This window comes from Canis lupus, chromosome 12 (assembly GCF_011100685.1).
Source record: "Canis lupus familiaris isolate Mischka breed German Shepherd chromosome 12, alternate assembly UU_Cfam_GSD_1.0, whole genome shotgun sequence".
NCBI classification, from domain to species: Eukaryota; Metazoa; Chordata; class Mammalia; order Carnivora; family Canidae; genus Canis; species Canis lupus.
The window spans coordinates 6080022-6097887 of NC_049233.1; the positions used below are offsets into that span (position 1 = coordinate 6080022).

General features: G+C 52.5%; 1 protein-coding gene across 3 annotated transcripts in view; it reads right to left on the reverse strand.

Annotated features, from left to right (window-relative positions):
• CPNE5 (copine 5) overlaps positions 1–4200 on the reverse strand; it is a 90416-nt gene extending 86216 nt beyond the window's left edge. For all 3 annotated transcript variants that reach the window (XM_038553892.1, XM_038553893.1, XM_038553894.1), the window contains exon 1: positions 3928–4200. In XM_038553892.1, the coding sequence (XP_038409820.1) occupies positions 3928–4022 (95 nt within the window). In that variant the 5' untranslated portion in view covers positions 4023–4200. The remainder of the gene's footprint in view (positions 1–3927) is intronic.
• Between the last annotated feature and the right edge of the window lie 13666 nt (positions 4201–17866).

The following is a 17866-nucleotide window of genomic DNA, read 5'->3' on the forward strand; positions in this document are numbered from 1 at the left end:
TCCAGCAGATCCTCTGGAAGTGCAAAGGTTTCCTGTTACATAAAAAATGCAAATCACTCTTTCTAAGCAACACGCTGCCAATCTGGATCCCTGCATGGAGAGACCTGAAAAATAGTGAGGACTTTGGGGAATGGAACACTGGATAGCTGAGTTTTGACCTGGTCTGCAGGGAGGCTAATAGTTAGGAAAGGTCGAACAAGACCATCAGAGGAAAGAGAAGCTTGTGGCTCACATTTTCTACAATGTCTGCTGGTATCTGGTTCCACAAACCCATCTACCCTACTCACCCCCAAAACAACCCCTCAGAATATTTAAATGTATACAGTATGTCAAATATATCTCAATAAAGCTGAGGGGAAGAGAAGTGAAAAAGAATCTCTAGATGGTTCAGATCTCCAGGACCCACACAAACCCCGGGACCCAACTAGAAAGATTTTTATTTACTCCCAGGTATCAAATAAAGGCAAATAAATTACTACTCATGGATTAATCTATTTTATCCTCAGAGCTGTGATAAGAATTACTACACATCTCTTACAGATAAGGAAACTGAGGCACAGATTAAGTAGTTTATGCAGTATCATGAGGACAGGGCTGGGATTTGAACCCAGGTAGATATACCCCACAGCTCATGTTCCTAACCACTGAGCCAAACAACCAGAAGCTTTACAATATTCAACCTTGAATTCACCAAAGTTGGCAAAAACAACTGTTTGGGGGTGGACTTTAGATTAGCCCAAGAGCCACTCTACCCAAAGCAGGGACCCAAATATGTCCATCCCACACTGTCAGGTGGCTTTAGGGGAGGTGTGGCTAGGCCTCCAGGTGGTTCTGTGCTGGGGCTCAGACATGCACCTTTACCAGGCAGCTTTTCTCAACTAGGAGTTTCCTAGGATAGGCATGGCAAGGGGCTGGGTCTTCTCCTAGGCAACTGCAGAGAGTTCCTGGGGGTGCAGGGGGTAGCAGGGATCTTTCTGAGGAGCAGAGCAGAGAGGGAAGGTAACTGGCACCGAGAAAGGCTGGTTTCCAGTTCCCTGAAATATGGCCTCCTCAACCCCAGCTGCCTATTCTAAAGCCCACTGGAGTTCTCACCCCCCCAACCCCCCTGCCTGCTTACTGCTCCATGCCTACCAGAAGGGGTCACTTGGGAGACTCAGAGCAGGGCATCCCTAGGCCTCTTCTCCTGGGACCCAGTCAGTGCTGACCATGGGATATAGTGGAGGAAGACTTATGACCACGGAATGTAAGATATGCTGGAGAAAGCCAATCTGTGCAGCTCTCCCTCCTCCCTAAGCTTCTTCTTAAACCCCTCCCCCTTTGCCTTCTCTCTCTCTCTCTCTCTCTCTCTCTCTCTCTCTCATTCTGTCTCTTGTAGAACCTAAACAGTTGGACCTGGCTGAGGCAAAGAGATGGATTTACAATTTCAAGCCCATCTGGACTGTTTTCTGGCCTCCTCTGTTCCAGGGGCCTCCTGCCTCCTCATTCTTCCTACCAAAACCCTTCCACTTTCCACACTCTAGCTTTCAGGAAACCAGGAGCAGGGCCTGAGTCAGGCCTTCCTCAGTCTGATGGATCATGTCCTTTGAGAGGGAAGAGATACCTATCCTTTGGGAGGGTTGATCCCAAACTACATTCCTCAGGAACTCGGGTGCACCCCAAGGTACTTCTTAGGCAAAAGGTTTGAGTCCTTTGGACACCTCCACTTTCAGAGAGCAAACAGGAGGGGCCAAATACTACTGCCTTACGGTAATCATCATGGCTACTTACGGAGCATCTGTTACATGCCCAGCAAGTGCAAAGTAGTGTGCTGGGGGCTTCATGATCCTCTGTTCCTTAAGTTAGTTCTTCCAACAATATTTGTTGAATATCCCACTTCATGCCAACCACTTTTTGAAGCATGTGAGCTACCTCAGCAAAGATTTCTCAAATACAGGTTCATCGTGTGCATTTGACAAACAGGGGCAATGGAGGCTAAAAGTTTGCCTCAAAGGGTGGAGCAAAATCCATTTCAAGGTGTTGGACTCCAAAGCTACATGACCACATGCCCTCTGCCTCCTCCAACTCCACTGCAGTAGAGGGGTCACGGGTCAGAGCCAGGGTGGGGATCCCTGTCCTCCACTGCTTCTACGGTTGCTTTGGGGGAAGAGGGATGAAGTCTCCGTACCTGAGGTGTCTTCAGAGATTCAGTGCTCAGTGTGTGAGTGAACCCTTGGCCCTGGCTGAGTACTCAGGACCTAGAGGACACAGAAGCCTGTGTGATGCTGGCTGGGTGTCTCATGGGTGAGAAGGACAGCTGGAGGTGGGGGGGGGGCATGAGGCTGGACTTTTCAGGATGGGGGGACATGAGCCAGCAGAGATGAAGGAGGGGTGAAATCAGGATGGGGAGTTGGCTGCTCGGAGCTCAGCGGTGACAAGGATCTGGAGACAGCTCTGACACAAGCCTGACAAGCTGGGAGGGAGCATCAGGCGCAGGGATGTGTGCTCCACAGGGGAGGGAAGGCAGGCTGTGGCAACTGTTGATGGCTGAGGAGGTGAGACGGGAGCTAATGGGCCATCAGGAATCTCCCAGCAGAGCCATGGCAAGATGCAAATGGTGTCAGGACATAATTCTGATAGTGATGTGTGCGACCATGGCGGAGACATGTGGAAGCTACCACAGGAGACCCAGGAAGGGTCTGGCATGGGGAAGGGGGCTGTGTTCCACCGCACTAGCCCTCGCTCCCACTCGCCCTCAAATCCCCAGTCGCTCCTCAGGCTCTGTCTACACACGCGCGCGCACACACACACACACACCAACATCAGTGCCACAACTTTGGAAAAGAAGGTTGGGAGGCCATGAGGGCGAGTGAAGGCTCTGACCAGAGAGGGACCTGGATAAAAATGGGGTGGGTGATTTGTTACAAGGGCACAGCCAGGACTCTGGAAATGCTGTTGGTCATTGGGGCAGGAGGAATGGCATCTCTGGGGTTAGGTCAAAGGTGGTCTCCGCCTGGCCCATAGCACCCCTCACAGCCTCAGCCCCGCAGGGACCCCAGGCCAGCCCTAAGCCACCACTGCGCTAGAGAAAAATCCTCCTTCTCCACCGGCGCCCCTTTACTGCTTGGGGCAGCCTTCTCCCCAGATAGGAGAAACAGGAGGAGACCTGGCTCTTAGATGGAGAAGTTATCCCCAGACTCCGTGTGCCATGACTGAGGATTTGGGGGTGGTAGCCCACAAAAACACACCTCCCCTCCCCTGCTGGACTCTAAAATTCCATCCTCAGTGTTCTAGTCCTTTGGCTTAAGATTTTTGTACCTAAGTTATTGGGTTTTTTTTGTTTTTGTTTTGTTTTTAATGGCGCCACTTGAAGAAGTTGTTATCAGTTATCCACAGCTCAGTATGAATGAATCAATCTGATCCTTTTCCACGAGTCAGTTTTGCTGTTGGAGGTGAAGAAAAGCTGTAAATCCTGGGGTCTGGGACAGTGGGTGGGGGCAGAGGAGAGGAGGGTGTTGGGGCAAAGCAGCAGGGAGACGGCAGGAGAGAAGGGCATGGAAGGCAGAGGCTGGGTATGCCTGGGAAGGATGGGGCAAATCACCCACTTCTCCATTTGGGGAGGAGGTGATCGGAAATCGCCTGTGCTGAGACCCTGGGATGGCCTTTCACAACCTCCCTCTCCTCCTCCCGGGTCTGCCTTTCTCCTCCCGGCAACAGCCTGGAGTGCAAACTTTCCGCGGTGCGACCCCGAGCCTGGCCTCCCATTCCGCCGCCCCCCCCCCCCGTGGCTGGGCAGGGCTCGGCCGCAGGCGGGCAGCGGTGGTCCTGGAAGCTGGAGGGGGCGCGACGGGAGGGGTCCGGGCGGCGGAGGCCGCGGGGCTCCAGGGCCGGGCGCGGCGCGGCGCGGGGCGGGGCGGGGCGGGGCGGGGGGACCGGCCGGCGGGCGCTCACCTGCAGGACACGGTGATCTCCACCTTGGTGGCCGGGATGCTGCCCGCCAAGGAATCGAACTCGCTCAGCGACGCCATGTCCTCGGGCTGCTCCATCGCCCACCGCGCCCCCCACCCCCAATTAGTCAATCCCTGCGCGATTCACGCCTCCTCCAAAGCGACTGAAACCCTGGGCTCTCCCCCAACTCCGGAGCCGGCGCTGGGCGGCAAAGGGAGGAGAGAGGAGCGCGAAGAGGGGGCGTGGGAAGTGAGAGAGGGAAGGGGGGCGGAGGGGAGGGAGCGGGGCCGCGGCGAGGGGAGGGAGCGGGGGCCGCGGCGAGGAGGCCGGGGGCCCGCAGGGGGCCAGGTGCGGGGGAGCCGGGGCGCGGCGGAGGGAGGCGGAGGGGCGCGGGGAGAGGTCACCGGGAGGGACGCGCGGCGTCGTGGAGAGCGGCGTGCAGCTTCGGGGGGACGAGGGGGTGCGGGCGAGGGAGGGGGCGTGGGGGCCGGGGCGGGCGCGGGCGCGGGCGCGGGGGTGGCCGGGCGCCGGCAGCGCGGAGCGGGGACGCCGGGGCTGCGCCTCCTCTCGCGGGGTCTGCGCGCGGGCGGCAGCGGGGCTGGGGAGCCGGCCGCGGCGCCGCCTCCTCCCCGGCTCGGGCGCGGGCTCCCGGGCGCCCGGGCTGCGGGAAAATCAAATGTGCCCGAAGCCGCCGCCTCCCGCCAGCCGGGGCGGGCTGCGTGCGGGGTCCGCGAGCGCCGGAGGGGGCGCCCGCAGGGGCCGGGGCGGGGCCGCGGGCGGGGTCTGCGCACGGGTGTGAGGGTGTCGGTGCGAGCGTGAGTCTGTGTGTGCGCGTGTGTGCGCGCGTGGCGGGCGTGGGGCCGCGGCTCCAGATGCTGGAAGCCTGGGGGGGGGGTGACAGCCGGAGATGGTCCCGGCCGCGCGCGTCTCCCTCTGCGCCCACCGCCAACCCCCTCAGGGGTTTCCTACTGGCAGAGGGAGAGCGGCTCGTGAACCGCGGGGCGTGTTGGAGGAGGGCCTGCGCGGGGCGGGGTGGCAGCGACGTGCGCAAAGGAACCATCCCCGCCCCCCCGCCCCCCGCCCGAGGCTCGAGGGGCTCTTTGCTGCGGGTGCGCCCCACGGAGCGGGGGGGCGGGGCGAGTCTATAAGCAGAATCCCATCTCTTGGGCAGGTGTGTGGGGGCCACCCCAGGGCCCAGAGGGGCCTCCTCGGTTTCCCAGGCAGGGCCGTTAGGCCTAGGCAGGGCCTGTGCATGGGTGCCCCCCAATCCACCTCGGGCGCCCTCCGGGCCTGGCGTCAACCACCTAAGCCACCCGCCAGCTCCCTCCCCATCTCCGGCCCGTCGTGACTAGTGGCTGAGCCAGCCCCTGGGGTCTAGAAGCTTCCTCTACCAGACTGAGAGGGTGGCTGGAGCCCCCTGGGCTCCCATCCAACCAGCACCGCGTGGAAGGCTGCTGTGTGCCGGGTTCTGATCCCTGTCCTGGGACCGAGGGGACAGTTGAGGCACCCCTCAGCTGGGGCCCCCTCCAGAACCAAGCCCTTCGTGGCCTCAGGGCCCGACCGGCCCCACCCTGCCTCATCCTGGCCCTCCCAGACTCGGGGTCGCCACGCTGTGGCGTCTCCCAGGGGCTGCACGCATAGACTTGGCTCCGGAAAATCCCCCGCAGCCCCTCCTCAGCCTCCGTGCAAGTTGTGCTGAGCTGGAGCCCGCTTTTCCGCGCCCACCGCCCGACGCCGGGGAGGGAAGGGACCGGGAGGGGGGTTGCGGGGAGGCCTAGAGCCTGAGGCTGGACCCGGGGAAAGCCACGCCCTCTGGGCCCTGCCTCAGGCAGCTGGGTAACTGGCTTGTTGAGATTGTTTGAAGTCAATTCCCAGAACGTTAGAAACAGCCAGAGTCAAAGATGAATATAAGAACACATTCCTTGACCTAGGTTAAGTGTTTTCCTTTTACTCGGGGGTTCAGGGTGGACTCCTTCTGCTACCTGAGACCCACACCAAAGGGGCAGAGGCGGCTGGGATTCGCATGGCAGTGGGGCTCGCCTGGGTCTGAAGGCCCACCTCCGTTTGGATATGTGGCCCCATCTCCCAAGAGAATAATTCAGGCCAACTTTCCTGAGGGAACCAATACTGGGCTCAGAATTTCTATGCCCTCCTCTCCCTCCCACCTCCCACCTCCCACCTACCTGTCCTTGACAATGTTCCAAACATACTTGTGGAATATGTTATCCATTCATTCCACAGGTATTTACTGAGTACCTACTGTGTGTCTGGCCCACTGCTAGGGCCACTTGGGAAACTTCTTGATAATCAACCATTCTATTTTCAGAGAGCCTACCGCAGGCTAGAAACCATGCTTAATTCTTTTTTAAAAAATATTATTCCCCGGGGCAGCCCTGGTGGTGCAGGTCCCAAGGCGTGATCCTGGAGACTCAGGATCGAGTCCCACATCAGGCTCTCTGTATGATGCCTGCTTCTCCCTCTGCCTGTGTCTCTGCCTCTCTCTCTCTGTCTCTGTGAATAAATAAATAAAATCTTAAAAAAAATATTATTCCCATAGCATAAAATTCACCATTTAAAGTATACAACGCAGTGGTTTTAGAATCTCTCATAAGGGCTGTGTATGATTTTAAATTCTCAAAATATAAGTGTGAGGCATTACTATCCACATTTAATAAATAAGGAAGCTAGTGTCAAGAGAGGCTAAGGAACTTTCCCTGAACAGCCAGGTGGGAACTGACAGAAGAATTTGAACCCCAGTCTTTGGGACCCAAGTTTGACCGCCTCTTGGGATGGGGCCAGATGATGGTCTTTAAAACCATATATGAAATCAGGCCATGTTGGGGAGGGCAACCATAGGGAGCTATTGCAGGTTGCTCAGCCAGTGCATAGTGAGACTGAAACTCTACCCCGTTACTTTGTTATGTGACAGCATCTGGGCTAGCAGCCCCCAGGCCTTTCTAGAAGGATTCTCTACTTGTCTATTTCTCTCCATTCCCTCTCAGTCATTGCATTTCCACTGCTGGGTCTTTGGCAAAAAAAAAAAATTGTTTTGGGTACCTGTTCTGTGCCACATGCTATCCTAGGCTCCGAGAATAAAGAGACAAATAACATGTTGTCCCCAAGGAGTCCTCAGGCTAGTAGGGGCCCCAGGACATGCAGACAGATAAGCCACAATGCAGCGGGAGGAGTGCCTTGGAGGTAGGTATAAAGTCCCTGGGAACAGAAAAGAGTGGCCAACAGTTTTGCCTTAAGAGTGGAAAGAAGGGAGGATCAGGGGAAACTGCAAAAAGAGGATCTGGGGGTGCCTAGGTGGTTCAGTTGGTTAAGCGTCCAACTCTTGATTTCAGCTCAAGTCACGATCTTCGGGGCATGAGATTGAGCCCTGCGTCAGACCTTGTGCTGGGCATGGAGCCTACTTAACATTCTTTCCCTCTCCTTCTGCCTCCCTCCTTCCATGATCATGCACGTGTGTGCTCTTTCTCTCAAAAAAAAAAAAAAAAGTGCTCTTGAAAAGGACATTGGAAATGATGTCTGTTTGGTTCCCCCAGAAGCAGACCCTGAGAGAAAGGTTTGAATGTGAATAGTTAGCTTTGCACAGTGGCAGTGTCATAGCCAATGAGGTTTATCGGAGGAGCGATTATTGCTAATTGAATGTGAGTAGTTTATTTGGGAGTTAAAGAAACACTATGTGGGGAGGATGGGGGTAAGACAGATAAGTAGGCCCTTCCGGGGGGTTTATCAGGCCAGTTATCCCTGAGCAGCTAGGGCTCATTCCCACAGAGGAGCTCGGGCAAATTATGTAGAACACGCCTCAAATTTAGCCCCGTAGAAGGGTGAGAGAGCAGGGTGTGTATACACCAGCGTTTGTCGGTGGTTGGCTCAGGGGCTGAGGGTCACTGTTTTGTGGGGGCAAGGGGGAACTCCCGGGCACTCTGGCCTAGCCAGCACAGAGTGGCGAATGCAGGTTCAAGAGGCCAAGAAAGCTTTGGGCAAAGGAATGCAAGTGCTGCCAGCAGGTTACGGGGCTGGAGCGCACTGAAGTGGTAAAGATGAGGGCATTGCCAGAAGAGCTGCCGCCACAGGTGACGAACCTCTGCCCGAAGCACAAAGCTGAGCAGGTGCTCCTGGCAGACAGCCAGCACGACCAAGGGCCAGAGAGCCGTGTTGGGGGAGCTTGGTGTGGCTGGGCCGCCGGGTAAAGGTGGCAGCAGTAAGAGCGGGAAGCCAAGAGGTGAGGGGCCATGGCACCAGGCCACAGGTCTTGGCCTCTTCCAGGCACATGAGCTTTTCAGAAGGGAACGCTGAAGGATTGCAAGACACTCCTCGGCTACATGGTCAACAGAGTGAGCCCCAGAATCCAAAGCTTGCTGATCAGGCCCAGGGCAAAATGCTCACAGTCCTTGCTTTTTTTTTTTTTTTTTTTTTTTTTTTTAGTCCTTGCTTAAATGAAGTGCCAGTGGTTCAAAAGCAGCCAGCAGATGTGCCATCTGATGGGTCATTTCTCCTTTGAGGGCTACGCTAGTGCCAAGTTACTGAGGTCCCTTGTGATGTTGAGGCAAGCCAGCCGATAGGCCAGCAGGTGCTGCAGACGTGTTGTCTGGGCCTGGTGGCCAGATCAGAACCAACCACGGCCCTGGCCCGCCCGGCCACGTAACCAGTACTCATCCCTCTGATTAGGAACTGTGAGCACGGAATGGGCCATGCCCAGAAGATCTGGAATAATCAGCATCAGCGCTTTGCCTTTGCCATCCAAGACTGCAAACACGCTCTCATCTGACCTAATCTGCGGTGTTAATGATGGCAGAGCAATTTCGAGAGGCAACTTGCAGCATTGATAAGAAGGAGAGGAAAAGCACCGCGGGGTATATGAGGCAGAGATCTTCACAGCGAAGACAGCTGCTGCCCACCCTCTCAAGACACTTCGTGTAAATGCTGCCCTCAGATCTGCCCTGTTTCAGACTTGTGATGGTAGGAGAAAAAGGACACAGAAGAGCAGAAGGACTATGCATGCGACAGGGCAGTGGGGGCTGCCCATACCACACCTTAGAATAAACTAGAAAAATGTGTTCTTTACTCTAGGGACATGAAACTCTGAGCCAGACAGGGCACATGGCTTGTTGAGCAGAGTGTGGGCTGGCTTTGAGCCTCCACTTACTCCCTTGGTTGGGTGTCCTTGTGCAGTGAATACCCTCCACCTCCATACATGGCAGCCCTGAAGACAAAAGGAAAAATAGAGGGCACAACAGAAACCTGAAACCTCCACGGCAGTACAGAGGTGGGAAAGATGTAGTGTCTGATTCCATCCATTAATAGAAATGCTAGAAGGGGCTTGGAGACCATCTAGCTAAACCCCTTCATTGACTAAGAAGCTTAGAGAGGGAGAATGATGCACTCAAGTTCGCCTGAACTCTTTCCTCCCAATAAGAAACTCCACCAATAGCAGCAAGGTCAGGGACCCAAAACAGTGAGGACCCGCCTGAGGTGTGGAGAGAAGCCCTGTTCTGTCAGGGTGAAAGAAGCAAAAGCCAGCCACAGAGCTCGCCACACCTCCAGTACCCATTCTTCCCAGAGGGTGGCAGCGGTCTTCCAGCCAGATGCCCTACCATCCCAACCTGAACTGCACACTAGCCCTCCCTCCTACTTCTCCCCAGATCATAGGGCCAGCTAACTGGGTCCATGATTCACTGGGGCAAAGAGAAGCCCCAGGGCCCTTCTCTGCCAGCCCAGCAGCCTTCTTGCCCTAGGATCCACCCCTCCCACCACCCACCCTGCCCTGGTATCTATGGCAGCCCAGTGGGCACTAGCTTGCTCTCATGTCTCTTGCTCTCTTCTTCCCTCCACCCACTCATGCTTTTCCAAGTGAAGGGCACCTCCCACCCAGTACAGTCTAGCTACTGGAATCTTCACAGCAGCATGGGATCCACTTTAGATGGACCAAAGTCATCTAAAGTCTAGACCAAAGTCTAGACCGTGAGACCAAAGTGAGGTTGTGATGTTCCTCTGCTGGAGATCCTCCCCTGGCTCCCATTTTACTCTGTGGTAAGAGGACTTACTGGGCTATGGGCTCTGTCCCCTCCCTTCCCTGTGATTTCTCTGACTTCATCTCATCTTTCTCTTCACCTCACTGACTGCGTGCCAGCCACACTGACCTCCTTGTTGGCCCTGTAACTCCTTTCTCAGGACCTTTGTGTCCTGCTGTTCCCTCAGCCCAGTCCCTCAGGTCTCTGTCCAGATGCCCCCTCTGCATGGAAGCTTTCCTGGCCATCCTAGCTAACACAGTGCCTCATTACTCTCATCCCCTGACCTTCTTTATTTTCCCTTATAGCATTAATCTCGTCAGTTTCTCACTAGGATTTAAGTTTTATGCAGGCAAGGACTTGGTCTTGTTCAGTGGTGCACTCCCGTCCCTGAGACAGTGCACGGTACATTGTGAGTGCTCAGCTTGTCAAAAGACTAAATGAGGAGCACCTGGGTGCCTCAGTCAATTAAGCATCTGCCTTTGGCTCAGGTCATGATCCCAAGGTCCTGAGATGGAGCCCCACCTCAGGCTCCCTGCTCAGTGGGGAGTCTCCTCCCTCTCTCTCTGCCTCTCTCCCCAGTTTGTGCTCTCTCTCATTCACTCTCTCAAATAAATAAATAAAATCTTAAAAAATTAAAAAAAAAATAAATAAATAAAAAAAATCTTTTTTTTTTTTTAAAGACTAAATAAAAGTCCACCCTTTCCCTCTGAAACATCAACTCATTCAGGAGGACCTTCGGCCTCCTCCTACTGGTCCCAAACAGAGCCTGTCTTCCCCACCACACACATCTCATCTAGCCTTCTGTCCAGCAAACATTTAGTGAACATCTATAATGAATTCAGTTTGACAACTGTCAGATGGCGAATCTCTGGGCCCCTAGGCCAGGACCACAGAGAAGAGGAGGGATTTTTATGTATCTCTTTTTTACCAAGAAGCTGCCATATACTAGGCATAGCAGGGGGAATTTAACATGTCACATATTTAATCCTCACGTTAACCCCATGATGCTACTTACTGTCCCATTTGGCAAATACTCCCCTGTGCCAAACCAGCTGTACAAACTAGCTGTGCTAGTTCATCACCAGGGATGTAGAAATGAGGGAGACCCAGTCTCCTCAGAAGCTGTCCAGTGGAGTTAAAGCACCTACTTTGAATTACTGGTTCTAGAAATCTGTAGAATAATGGGCACTATCTGCTCCACTTTACAGATAAAGAAACTGAGGTCCAAAGTTGTTCAGTACCTTAACCTGCCCAAGCACACACAGGTAAGCAATGACAGGATGCAGACCCAGGACTGTGTGGGTCCAAAGGCCCAACACCATCGGGCCTCTTTCCCGTCCTCCTTCAGCGCCTGACCAGGAGTCTCTAGCTCCCAGCCCCTCACTGGTCTGCACCATCTGATCTGTGCTCAGGACCATGACCCTTACACTTCTCACTTTGTCCAGTGTAGACCTCACAGTCCATCACCTTCCCTCAAATAGGTAACCCAGTATTCAGCTCAGTATTGTTAGTTACCATCTTAGAGAGCTCAGCACTGCCGACTTTAAAGATAATTCAACTTGCCTAGACTTTACAGACCTGGAAAGTGAGTCCTAGGGAGGAGAAGAAATTCGCCCAAGGTTGTTCTGTTGAGAGGCAGTAACTAGAAATAAAAATGAATGGGAGCTCTGATTAGAATCAGTCTCGGGCAGCCTGGGTGGCTCAGTGGTTTAGTGCCGCCTTCAGCCCAGGGCCTGATCCTGGAGGCCCGGGATCGAGTCCCGCATCGGGTTCCCTGCATGGAGCCTGCTTCTCCCTCTTCCTGTATCTCTGCCTCTCTCTCCCTGTGTGTCTCTCATGAATAAACAAATAAAATATTTAAAAAAAAAAAAAAAAAGAATCAGTCTCGGGAATCTTCTCTCACCTTGGCTTCTTCAAGAAGAGATGGGCCTTCTTGACTTTCTGTTGATCGATAAACACAAATATGCCGTCTCTGGGCCTTCCACAAGAAAAGCCAGGGTGATTGTCCACCTCCCCACCACCCACATTGGGCTTTTGCACCCAACCAGAGTCAGCTGCACCTGGGTGCCACTGGCCTTTCCTCCTGCCATTTCCTTTCTGCCAGGCCCAAATCCTCCCCATCTTTCAAGTATTACCATTTCCAAGAAGTTAGAATGGATTTTCCTAACCTTTCTCCTTTCACAACTCTTCTTAGGTAATTTTTTCCCCTCCTCTCTCCACTAGCAGGGAGTGTGCCCTGCAGGCCTTGGACCTTGGTCCTCCACAGCCTGGCCTTTCCCCCAGGGCCTCAGCCTCCCTTTCTTTTCACTGGACTTAATTGCATTTGAATACATTACTGCCAGTCAGCCAGTCTGCTCCTGGGCCTCCTGAACTCTTTCTCCACTTGATGGAAGCCCATTTCCTCTTGTTTGAGCATCTTGGGAAATGAAGAGTGAGTCCTCACATTTCTTCACAAGCTCCAAAACAAATTGTGTCCCTCTCTGAAGTCCCAGCCTTCCACCGACACACTTGTCACGTTCCTGAGTGGCATGTGCAGGCCTGGGTGAGGGACAGAACAGCTCTATTTGTACCCAAGTGGCCTAGATTGATTCTATTTGCAGAAACCCCTCTCAGTTCTCCCCTGCCCCAGTGGCCATGAGTGTCCTGGCCACAGGACTCTTTGCCCCTCCCTACCTCAGGCTGATGGGTGCAGGGCTACCATTTCACCGAAGCCCTCAGATTCTATCACCATCGCTCCTTAGCACTTCTTCTGGCTGTACCTGTACTGGGGTGGCCTGAAGAGCCACTGAGGATGAAACACTTTTTTTTAAGGTCGAAATTAATTTTCATGCCAAGCTGCCTGGTGTTTGCTTGCCTGGCTGCTGGAGAAAACTTAAACATGCACAAAATGCCATGAGATTGGTTTTGTGCAGAAGCTGAAGTCCCAGTGGCCCTGCCCCTGGAGCTCGCCTGCTTGCATCTCCAGCTGTCTGCCATGATTTCCCTGGGTTTTATTAACTCGGGGCCCTGCACTGGGAGAGGAGCTCATCAGACACACTTCACATCTTGCCTCCTCCACCCCTGGCTAAGAAAAGTTGCCCTGATTACGGGAAGTATGTGTTCCCTGGTTCTCTGATAATTCTATCAGGAGCCAGGGTGAGGCTCAGGTGTCAGGCTCCCAGAGCTGCTGCTGACAGCCTCAGAGGCAGCCTGCCTGCAAGCTTGGGGGCCGGAGGCAGAATGCCTGCTTCTGCATTCATGCTGTGACCTTGAACACCTCATTGCATTTCTGCTTTCTCAAGTTCCCCTAGCTTAAAAAATGGTAATAATACCCATACTGCCCTCCCCTCCGAGTTGGTGTGAGATTCTAATTAGCTGAGGATGTGCTGGGAGCCACCAGGGAAGAAAAATCACTGAAGTTTAGACAAGAGAGGGGTTAGTCCTCAGGCTACAGATGGAGGCTTGGGGACGGAAGCCGCCATGGTCACACAGTGACCTGGTTTGAATACTAGTTTCTGTTTTTTTGGGGTTTTTTTTTTTGAGTGTTAGAAGAGAGCAAAGGGAGAAACCAAACCCATGGGAGTTTAGAGGATGGTGGAGGGAAAAGAGTAGATCTCCCAGCTTAGCCCTGCCAACTGGGTGGAATCTTCACCCATGATGTGGATGCATCTATGAATGAGATGTCATAATGCCTTGTTCGCGGGCCTTCAGAGAGTCAGTGGAATAATATGTGCAAGGCATCTGGCACCTGGTATGTTCCCCAAATGCAAGTTCCTTCCCGACTCTTGTTTTATCTTAAACAGCATCACAAACACTTTCAAAAAGGGAGGCACAAAGAGAATTTTCTCTGAGCTGAATGTTGCCAAAAAGACAATTGTGAACCTTGGATTCCCTTTCCTTTGGGGGCTTTTCTTATACAGTGAATGTGAAATGGCCATTTTCCCTGTCAGTGTAATGAGGAAGGAGAAATATTGCTTCTTCCTCCTCCCCCACGGCTTCTGCTATACCAGAGCTTCCTCACAGGTACACGTGGGCCAGCAGCTTTTAATGGAGCTGCGGCAAGATCCTCAAGGAGAGGAAAGTGATTTCTGTGCGATTCACTGAGTTGTGAGGCTAATACAGTTATGATCCAATAAACACACTGATTAGGGTCATTTGGGCTCCCTCCCCCCTTTCCCTCCTGCTGTGCCTCCACAGGCCTGGTTCAGGCTGGTGGGAAGGAGCTTAGAGACAGCCAGGTCTGGAGCCTCCCCAGCCAACTCTGCCAGGGGGCACTCCAGGATGCAGCAGTCAGGTTGGACAGGCCAGCCTGCAAGGCAAGAGACTCAGGTTCTCAGCCCTGCCCGCCACCAGATCATTCTCTTTTTCTCTATGTCCTCTTCCTCTCCCATATGCCAGAAGTGGAGATAAAAGGTCTGAAATTGGGATCAGAAGTTCCCAAGGTCAAGTCCTAGCCCAGCCTTGTACTAGCCACACAACTGTGGAGCGGATATTCTATTCATTCATTCATTCACTCTGTACAAGGTTTGATGCTCCTTACCTTTGATTTCCAGTTTGCTTCTCTGCAAATGGGCATACAAATGCCCACCTCAGAGACTGAGTTGGGGGATTAAGAGAAAAATACAGATAAGAAGCTTCCATGGAGCATGGAATAAAGGCCATGACTTTTCCTTTCAAGCTTCCTCCTGTTGCCTGATTCTATAAAAATATTTGCTATTACTGGGCGTGAAATAGGGCCTCCAAGAGTACTTGTTGAATGAGTGAGTTCAGCTGTGAGTCAGAATATTAAGCAGCTAAATGGGAACTGGCCCTGGATAACGGGGCATGCTACAGAGCCAGGCCCTGCGGTTCCAAGGCCTCTGCCTGTCATGCCACGCACAGAGGGCTTTCTCCTCCATCTAGACAGGAAACAGGGCTGGTCGGCATGTACCAACAGACGCATCTACTGCGAGGCTGCCATCTCAATTCTAGCCCCTTGCAGTCTGGACAGGTTCTGGTTTTCACATCTAAGGGGTGGCCCGCCTGGCTTAGCAACATCATGAATGGCAATGAATGGCAGGCCTGGCCTTCCACAGCGGCTGCAGGGCTAAACCATATTTACAGCGGCCTCTAGTGGCACATTTCCAGAACAGCAAATACTCCGTGGAAACTTGGCGACTGAAGGAATCTTCTCAGAATGACCTAGATTCAGAAATTTAGGGCTAACAGGAGCCTCGTGCTAATCTTCGCTTGACGAATGAGGAAACCGAGTTCCAGAGGGAAAGCTTTGCCAGAGTTCACACAAAAGCCTCGCATCTGTCTGTCTGCAAACTTTGCCCCAAACTGGCCATCTCTGGTTTCAGTTGCAGTTAAGGAATTGTGAATTTTACCCACTTGGAAGAACAAAGGGGGATCCAATTTCTAAAATGAGACCAAGCCAACCTTAGAGTGAGACCCTAACATGTTTTCTTCCCCTGCACTTTGCTTCTCTCTTATCTGTAAAAGAATGTTGCTGGAAAATCCCTATCTTGGCATTTACCTGGAGTAGTAACCTACTCTGTAGGCAACAAGGCTCCGAGGCCACGAAGCTCTTTGTGGGCAGTAAACTCCGCCACTCGAACAAATATGCTTCTCAATGTTTCCTCCTCCACAAGCTGCAAGAATGTGGTGCCAGAAGGGGCCACAGTGATGGCTCAGATTGGTTCGAGGATCTGTAGGTAGGAATAGGAATCATTTCCCTTCCGCGGGGAAAGCTATTTTGACGTATTCTGGAGACACAATCCAAAAATAAATCAAGCTGAGGACTTCCAGAGGGCTTAGTTGGAAAGGCTTTGCTGCCACACCAGCTAAAGCCTGGGTCTGGAGATGGGGTAAAGCCCGATGCGGGACTCGATCCCGGATCCAGGGATCACGACCTGAGCCAAAGGCAGGCGCCCAACCACTGAGCCACCCAGGCATCCCAAGCATCTGCCTTTGGCTCAGGTTGTGATCCCAGGGTCCTGGGATCTTGTCCCACATCAGGCTCCCTGCTCAGCAGGGAACCTGCTTCTCCCTCACCCTATGACTCCCCTCTCCACCCACACCCCTGCTTAAGCTTTTGCTCTCTCTCAAATAAATAAATAAATAAATAAATAAATAAATAAATAAAATATTTAAAAACGGGGGGGGGGGCATTAGGACACTGTTTCTAAAAGCTTAATCTCAGCAGCCAAAGCCAGAAAATGTTGAAGCTCACCCTGCACTTTGAATCTCTTCATCCTTCCAAGACCACCACTGCTCAGGAAGGCAGATCAAGTTATGGTGCTCACTGCCCCATGCTCTGAGGAAAATCTCCCCTACCCCCACCTCCAAAGTCATATTGAACAAACACGACCTCTGGGATCTCACTAAAGTGTGGTGTCTGGATCAGAAGTTACCATTTCCTAGGAGCTGGACAGAGATGCAGAATCTCTAGCCAGATGCCAAATCCTGATTTGTTTTCCAGCAGGCTCTCCCAGTGATTTTATTTATTTATTTATTTATTTATTTATTTATTTATTTATTTATTTATTTATTTATTTATTTATTTATGATAGTCACAGAGAGAGAGAGAGAGAGAGGCAGAGACATAGGCAGAGGGAGAAGCAGGCTCCATGCACTGGGAGCCTGATGTGGGATTCAATCCCGGGTCTCCAGGATCGCACCCTGGGCCAAAGGCAGGCGCTAAACCGCTGCGCCACCCAGGGATCCCTCTCCCAGTGATTCTTGTGTGTGGTCAAGAGTACTGGACTCAGGTCCTTCTGTCCTTCTCAAAATAGTGATGGCACGTTTCCACCCCTTCCATGACCTGGGTGAAATTGGGCATTTTCAGGACTTTAACTCTGGGAAGAAAGTGGATGGGCATCTTATTCTTTGCTCCTAGAGTTGGATCCAATTATGTCTGCCCAGTCCACGCCAGAAGAAGTTTCTATTTCCCCCAGAGTCTAGAACAGTACTTTGCCCAACACTACCTCTGAAAAGTTACAAAGTCATTTATATAGTTTGTTGTTAGGTTTTGCTTTTTTGTTGTTGAGAGAAAAGGAAGAGAAGGATGGAGAAAGAGGCTGAACATGGGGCAAGCTTGGGGAATAGAACTTTTTGGCCATTCCATAAAGCAAATCATCATTTCCAAAATTTTAGACTGATACAGAACATTAAAGCTATAATCCCTTCAACCAAGGAGCTATCAATTTTTTTAAAATTTATTTATTAGTTAAATAAATTAAAGAGAGAGAGAGAGGCAGAGACACAGGCAGAGGGAGAAGCAGGCTCCATGCACTGGGATGACTGGGAGCCCGATGTGGGATTCGATCCCGGGTCCCCAGGATCGCGCCCTGGGCCAAAGGTAGGCACTAAACCACTGCGCCACCCAGGGATCCCTATCAATTTTTTTTTAAAGATTTTATTTATTTATTCATGAGAGACAGAGAGAGAGCCAGAGACATAGGCAGAGGGAGAAGCAGGCTCCCCACAGGAGCCCGATGTGGGACTCGAAACCAGGACTCCAGGATCACGCCCCGAGCCAAAGGCAGATGCTCAACTGCTGAGCCACCCAGGGATCCCGAGGAGCTATCAATTTAAGGAAGGCACAGTACGCACTGCCTCTGGGTCCCTAACAACAAAAATGTAGATTTCCCACAAATTCAAGAGATGCTTTAGGTCTCTCAGCACATCAACCTGGCTAATGTATAGATGATTCCCTCTCATTCAGAAATGCCAATTGATATCACTTAAGCTCTTTGGTACTGCCTTTTTACTTTTTTCTTAATTTTTATAAAGATTTTATTATTTGAGAGGGAGAGAGCACGAGCAGAGAGAGAGAGGGGGCAGAGGGAGAAGACTTCCTGCTGGATGAGGAGCTCAACATGGGGCTCGATCCCAGGACCCCGAGATCATGACATGAACCAAAAGCAGATGCTCAACCGACTGTGCCACCCCGGCACCCC